This window comes from Battus philenor, unplaced genomic scaffold (assembly GCF_028537555.1).
Source record: "Battus philenor isolate CCGP_79_NKW_IND1 unplaced genomic scaffold, ilBatPhil1.0.hap1 SCAF_7, whole genome shotgun sequence".
In the NCBI taxonomy this organism is placed as follows: Eukaryota; Metazoa; Arthropoda; class Insecta; order Lepidoptera; family Papilionidae; genus Battus; species Battus philenor.
This window is the reverse complement of record NW_027181737.1, coordinates 13492838-13500471: the sequence shown is the minus strand read 5'-3', so window position 1 is coordinate 13500471 and position 7634 is coordinate 13492838. Positions and strand designations below refer to the sequence as shown.

The window sequence follows — 7634 nt, the reverse complement described above, 5'->3', positions numbered from 1 at the left end:
ATTTTCGAAGGCTGGTAGCACTCTACGATCAGGGGCATGGAGAAATTAACAGATGGAAACAGATGGTAAGTTGCATTTGTTGATATGAATAAATCGGTGTTAGCATTACTTTTTATGTGACTCCACTGTTGTTCATTCTTATTTTTCTTATCACTTAAAAATCAATACATATTGCAAAACAGATTTATTTAACCAAAATCAAAAATCATTGTTAGCCATATGAAGTCCCCTGCTGGACGTCTAGCTTCTTCCAACGAATTTAACAAAGTCGTTTTTTCACCTTGTGGAAGGACATACTACGCTGTGCTTGTCGAACCGTGAACCACAGTTCAAGGCCCAAGCGACTATCTGTTCTGCTTGCTTAAGGCCTGTCCATTTTGACGTCAACTGCTATTAAGAAATTTAAGATAGTTTTCACAAGTACAATAGGTGTAAAATAAATTACGTCCTTATATATAAATTATACATTTTATGTATATTAACATTATTACACGGTTATTTACTAAAATAATCGCTAACAAGCAGTGGAAAGACAGCATATAATCTACTGACATTTAGATAATTTAAAATATATCTTCAATAAACTTGAAATTATGTTTTTCAAAAAACGCTTCATGTTGTTGAAGCGTCTTAGAAGTTCATTTGCGATCGGCAGTTTTGGAGCCGGTTTGATGACAGTGCTATCAACATCAGTACTGTTGTAAAAGGTATACATGTAAAAAGCGGTCTTTTTTCCAATATTGTGAACTTTATGGAAGATTCCAGAAGCAAGATTTATAGAATCTCCTCCTTCAAGCTGATTGGACTTGCTGATCATTTTGGGTGAAAGTTCAGGCTCGTGGACAACTACCCCGTCCAGAATAGTGAGTGTAACATTTCTGAGCTCAGTAGGAATGTATCTTTCGTATACGTATCCTGTAAGAAAAAGTTTAATCATATTATAATTATGATAGAAGAAGGAAGAGAAACCTTCCTCAAGTTCTGAAAGTTAGTAGCAAAAACTGTGATAAATATTATTAAATAAGCAAAACAGGCAAGAAAAAATGAGAACTGTAATCGTGATAAATTAAAGAACTGTGATATATACGAGTACAATAAGAACTGTGATATACTCGTATGTATAAGAGGAAAATAAAAATAAAATCTGTGATATTATAAATAGTAATTAGACCTAACTGCAGTGAATGAGGATGGATGAATGGTTAAAAAAGCGGAAGAGAAAAATAGAATGAATTATGGAATGAAAGTAAAAGAAAGATAGTTATTGCGAGAAATGGAAGAAGAGAATAAAAATAATAAAAGAAAGTGAAAAATTTAATAGAAATTGAAATCCCTGTTCTGACTGATCTAAAACGAAAAGCCTAATCTAAATAAAGTATCTTTAGTACAGATTACGAGTTCTATTATAGAATTCCTCAAATTTACTTACCAGGAAAATCGGCAATAAACAGAACATCGCTTTTGTTATTCCAAGAGTGGACAACTTCTCGTATGTCGAACAATCGTTCTCTCCAATCCAAGCCCTCGTCCAAGAGTGGCATCAGGTATGAAACAGGCGCGAACGGTGACCAGGATGTGTTCAATATATCCACTTTGGAATCGAACATTCTTTGAGTGAATCTACCGTTGAGGGAACTCCAAACATCGATATATATTGAGATGTTACCAGATATATGCTTGGGATCATTCCAATTACGTTTCTTTACTTCGTTGTATATATTATCCCTCAAGCATCGTGCATACTGGTGTACCATGTCTCCGTGTCTGCTCCATCTGTCATTACCCGTGAAGTGATAAGGGTCGACGTAGAACTCTGCGTTCCTTTCGTTGTCCACGACTTTAACGACGACCGAATGCACGTCCCACGTGTGAACCATCATGTCCCAAGAGTACCCGTAAAGACCATTAGTCCAGTTGTTGTAACCCTAGAAACAGATCACTAAATGAAAATAGGCTATGGTGCTACAGTCTGTTCGCGTTATGAATCTAATGAATTATCATAGACCGCGGACCAGGGGCGGCTTAACCTATAGTGCAGGGTGTGCAATGCACACGGGCGTCGCTGCGGTGCTCCTTGAGACAGCTAAGAGCATTGTCTTGGATCATCACGGTACAATAATAATATGACAGAAACGGCCAGCCAGCGCGGTGGCGGCAGTTGTCAAACGTGAGCGCCCTATGGGCGGTTTCTTTTTCGAACATTTTGTTTCAACTCGAAAGAAACCAAATTTCACGTATTTAAACGCAAGGCATAAAAACAATGAGTGTTATTCTGCCGCCATAAGAAGAAAGGCCGTAACTAATACCATGCTGTAAGCTATATCTACTTATAAAATAACTTGTTGGAATATGAAAAAACTTTCTTGTTACGACGGCAAAGTTAATAGTTAACAGGGGCGCCAGAGTTTCATTGCACACGGGCGTTACACGAGCTAGAGCCGCCCCTGCCGCGGACCAAGCTACGTCCGCTTATAAAATTATTCGTAATTAAGCGTTTACCTGGAAAGTATACGAAGAAGAACAATACGAAGCCCATTTTCTATTAATTGGAAGCGGGAACAACTAACTACTACTAACGTGTAACTTACTTTTACAGTAGCAGGTTGTTCATTCGGGCCTCTGACCATCTAATAGGTTTAGTAATCTTAAATATGTAATTTTTAAAACAAACTGTGCTACCTGTGATCTGCGATAGTTTGCCTTACTATCGCCTTTTACCTACACGCTTCTCTTGGTTATTCTTCTCGTATTATCAGGACCCAATGAATTGGTAGCTACTACGAATTTATTTAATTATATTTCACTTAATTACATAAAACATTTATGTTTAATAATATAAAAGTTAAAAAATAAGGTATTAAATAAGCAAAATCTTGAGAAATATTGTAGTTGAAACATTAAAAAATTAATCATCCAACAACATTCATTATTTGCGGAAAATTTTCATCTCGTCTATTGTTTAAATATATTTTAATAACTCATTAAAATTACCTTCGTAATAAAATGTGAAAATGGAAGAAAAGCTTGTGATACCACATATAAACCTATTACAATACACGTCATCGTTTGTTTACGTTCATGTTTTAGTTCTGTGTTAGCAGGTTCGCTTTTAGAAATTTTACTTATTTTGTTGCTGTCATTATTTTCTCCGTTGACGCCTCTTTCTTTATAATTTTCCAAGGTTTCGATTTGATTGTCTAAATCTTTTTTCGAAACTTCATCGATGGTTTTTTCTTCTTCATTCTCTTTTTTCTTACTACTTGTAACTTCTGCAGCTACATTGTCATTTTTTACAAGTTTATTGTTAAGCGCAAAAATCCATTTCACTAGTTTTGTTTTGCTTTTTGAACATATTTTTCTGAGATAGCTTTCAACTAGTTTAGGCCAGTGGAAAGGGTAAAATAGTGGCATTGTCGCTAGACACACCCAAGGGAACATACCTGAAATTTTAAAAGGATCTATCGTTTTTGTTTCCAATAACACTTACAGTAATTACGTACTTATGTCACTACTTTTTGAACCTGTAATGATATGTATGTCATTCATTTTTTTTTCGGAAATCTAGAACTTTCTGAGAAATTCAATGAAGACTTTTTATTTGACTAATTTAAAGAATATCAAAGCTCCAAATTCGAGATTAGTTGGAACGTAGTAGTTAAAGACATACGATAGATCTAGAGTTCAATTTTCGACATTTCCTGTGTTCATTTTATAGCAAGATTGAGCAAGAATCCGAAAGTTATGTGATATTCAACAATTCATAGTAAGCTGTCGTGATAGATTAGAAGAGGCATGTGTTAGATAATGAGTGAAAACTTTAGAAGGCAAGGAAACATGTACCTATAACAGAATAATATTCTAACTAAGAAAGGGACTAATATATATCCACTTCCACTATGCAGCAGTAGTCGTGCAATGAAGTGCACCGCCCGCCAGCTCGCTGATAAATGCGCGTGCGGCAAACAATGCGAAACACAACTATCACTGTTAATTCACGTTACACGAGCACCGGAGTGAGTTTCACTTTTTTTGGCACTGGTCGGTGTAACAACTACTGAGGATGCCTCGTGGAGGGGTGAAACACGTGTAGAATGAACTAACTAGTGCACTTCATTGCACGACTACTGCTGCATAGCGGAAGTAGATATATATTAGTGTCTTTAGTTAAGATGGAATTACGCATGGTAACGCCTAAAACTATTAGAGAATGATATTCAGTTAAATCAGGATTCTCAGGATTATTTTAAGAGATCTAATCAGGAATGAGGAAATTTGTAGACAAATTAATGTAACCGACATATCCTAGTAGACTATCAAATTGGAATGGCAGTGAACAGGCCTCAGAGAACAAAAGATAGTTGCCATAGGACCTTATGGTTCTGGACTGGAGACCAGAGACCGGCATGCGGAGCGTGGTATAACCATTCACAAAGTAAACAGCCGAGCCTATTAATGAAGACGTCCACTGCTGAGACGCTCTACGGCTAAAATTATAATTATGAATAATAGCCTAAATAATAGAAATAGCCTAATATAGAACAAGAATGTGATTTTGAATCTGAATACTATTCAAATCCAATATCTAGATCGAAATCAATCAGAACAATGATCTTCTAGAAATGACCAATCAATCTTGAGCAATCCATGCATCAATATCTGTTTACTATTAAAATAAATGTACTCGTATATGTAAAAAAAATACAACAAACCAATCCTGAAAAGTCTGCTGTTCATCAAATGGAAGAGCGCGCAGAATATCATCGCGACGTGGCGCGTGCGTGACCACATCATCCAGAAAGCCACCGTAAGGTCGAACGCGAATACGAACCAATGCACTATCAGGTAATCCGTTTGTCGAACCGTGAGGAATAACCTGCAACAGTATTGATTTTTAGTTCTCAATTAGATTATATAGTCGCAGTAAAGTTACCAATGACCAGCTTTCAGATGTTGTAGTATATTGACGTAGACATTTTGCAATTATTGTTTATGATTCTTATATTCCAGAAGTTAAAAGTTAAAAAATTTTATGTATAGATTGTCTCAGACAAAGTAATAACGAAAGAATGTTTTATAATGGGTAACCCACTAAGCGCGTTGAACTAATAGGCATTTAGGTTCTAGAGTCTAGATCGCAAATTGGTAAGGATGACAGGCGATCTTTGTAAAGTCGTGAGTAGAGGCTGTAACCGGTTTTTTGGAATTTATGGGGCATTCCTCTATATCCGGATGACAATATACGACTAAAATTATAATGAAGTGTCGAAAGTTTTGGTAAACAATTTCAGTTTTGATGAACGGTTAGGAACCAGAAGGAAATTGTTTATAGTAACAACGAGCTGCAGTTGCACTGAGGAGGTCTAGCATAAACATTTATAATAACAATACTTGATGAAAACGTTTGCTGAGCTGTTACACTAGATATTTCGTCTGATGGGTAGGAACCAAGCTTTTCGATCCTTTGAGCGGAGGTCGCATTAAGTATGAAAGAGCTTCCGAGAGAAAACCTCGTGTACGGATTTCACTCGAAAACCATTAAACATTGGAATTAAAATATTGATATATTGGATGCTATAGTCGAATTATCATTAAACGGTTGTAAGAAGTACGCATTGCAATGTATTTTTAAGGTCGTTAGAAAACGCTGGATGTAGGCGTCTCATAACCATTCTTTTTGGAAATCTACAGGACAGCTAACAGTGGCCGGCCTATGGCTGAAATGGTGATGATGATGGTGAAGAAATGTGTGCAAGATGTATTATGTCGCTGTCAATCTTGAGTGTATATTTCTTAGTGATTTGCAATAAGTATAAACCAGAATATTGTCTAGAAAAAAAAATAGTTTTGATAAACTTACTTGATAGGATTAAACACCCAGTGCTCGCTGAGATTAAGTACCGAGTATCCAGACAACCATTCAGCACTGCCTTTCTTAACTCCAGCCATGAAGTAGAGGATGAAAAACTGATATTTCAAGATGAAGTAATTCCAGTACGGTACCGTTTGTGACGATAGAGATGGTTCTAAATGAGCGTCCAATGACCTGTTTTAGTAAGCAAACACAAAATCAAAATCTAGAAATGTTCTGTACAGAGGTGAAGATAAATTAACGAATTACATTCGTCTCTTTAGAGACGTTCTTGAAATAGAATGTAAAAAGTTCCTCCGTTTTTTTTTATTTAGACATGGCGACACGTGAAGTCAGATCAGCAACTCACCAATAACAGTTAGCTTCCGTGAACGAGAGAAGCAAACCGACCAGAGCGAACAGGTAGCTGTGATTGTTCCAGTAGCTTTTGTCTACCAGCAGAAGATACCAGAAGCTAGCAGCGAATATGCTGGCGCTGGCTCGGAATTTATAACCGAGTGCTATTCCCAACGCACCTGCAGGAGAAATTAAGTTTTTTTTTAAAGAATTTTTTTAAATAGGTTATAAGACACTAAACCAATTGTATTGTTTCGCAAAACATTAAGAACTTTTTTTTACAACAGTCCTGGCTTATGCGCAAAAGCCAATATTATTTATGGCCAGTATCTTCACACAATTCACTATATTAAACTTTGAATAAGTTTTTACAGGAAAATATTTAATTTCGTTTTATGATAAAATGACTATCATTAGAAAAACTGAACGTGTATTAATATTATATAATTTGAAAACATCTACTCAAATAACAATTTAAAATATTGATAAAAAAATATTAGAAACGATAAATTTCAGGCTATATGTTTTAAGAAGTTTAATAATAACTTTCTAAAAAATCCTTTTATAGTTTGAAGGATTTTTTAAGTGATAATAAAACTCGTGTATCAATTGCTTTCGCAGTGTTTAGGATGAAACGATAACGGGGTAGGATACAATAAAAGTGACCGCAAAAAAAACCTATCTATGTTTGTTGTGAGCTCTTCTGAAATAATGAGACGTTTGCAACCATTGCTACAAGTTGAAGGACACTATTATACTAGCTCAAGTTGATTTTAGTTTCTGTAAAAATAAAGGCCTTCTGGCATTTTTCTATCGTATCTATCTGATCACTTTATATGATCCAAAGTTAATAATATTACGTGTAAATGATATTTACATTAATTTATTTAATCAGATATTAGTTGAAAGTTTGTTTGTTTTTTACTTTACCCAACCACAGCGCGAGGTATATGATAGCCATGTAAGGCATCGGCAGCGCCTGTATGAAATATATCAATGGGAAATGACACGTGGTGGAGCTTCCCCATCTCTCCGTCATGGCAGCACCGCCGCGTTCGTCCGGTATGTCGAATAGCATTGCAATACCTGCAAGAGTTAAGCCACATGTAATTACTGCCGATGGTGATTGGTTATAAGTATAAAAGATTTAAATAAGTCAACATATAGCTATCTATCCATAGAACCTAATACGATAAGTTGCGGTTTTTATTTGACTTACTTTATACAGTGCTTTAAATGGGAATATATATATAAATTGGTTTAAAAACTCACCAAACAGTATCCTGGTCACAGCGAGACTGGAAGCGTGCTTCGGTTTGTGCATGTAGACTACGATATTCCGTACATTCGTATCACTGATGTGAAAACCAAATTGTTCGAAAAACTTTGCGTCTAATCTATCGTGAAGTAACTTTATTCTTTCCTTCAT

General features: G+C 35.7%; 1 protein-coding gene across 1 annotated transcript; it reads right to left on the bottom strand.

Moving 5' to 3' along the window:
• Positions 1-544: 544 nt before the first annotated feature.
• On the bottom strand, positions 545-7634 carry GC (gamma-glutamyl carboxylase). Its single transcript, XM_068774621.1, has 8 exons — positions 7478-7634; positions 7136-7291; positions 6219-6384; positions 5858-6043; positions 4710-4873; positions 2992-3440; positions 1430-1925; positions 545-915 (listed from the first exon to the last, which is right to left on the bottom strand). The coding sequence occupies exons 1-8, from the start codon at positions 7632-7634 to the stop codon at positions 545-547; spliced, it is 2145 nt and encodes a 714-aa protein (XP_068630722.1).

Coding starts and splice junctions, on each gene's coding strand:
- GC (XM_068774621.1), bottom strand. CDS start 7,634: ATGAAGGAAAGAATAAAGTTACTTCACGATAGATTAGACGCAAAGTTT. Junction 6,385..7,135: donor ATACCTCGCGCTGTGGTTGG/GTAAAGTAAAAA, acceptor TTTCTCCTGCAG/GTGCGTTGGGAATAGCACTC. Junction 1,926..2,991: donor TTTCACATTTTATTACGAAG/GTAATTTTAATG, acceptor ATCTGTTTCTAG/GGTTACAACAACTGGACTAA.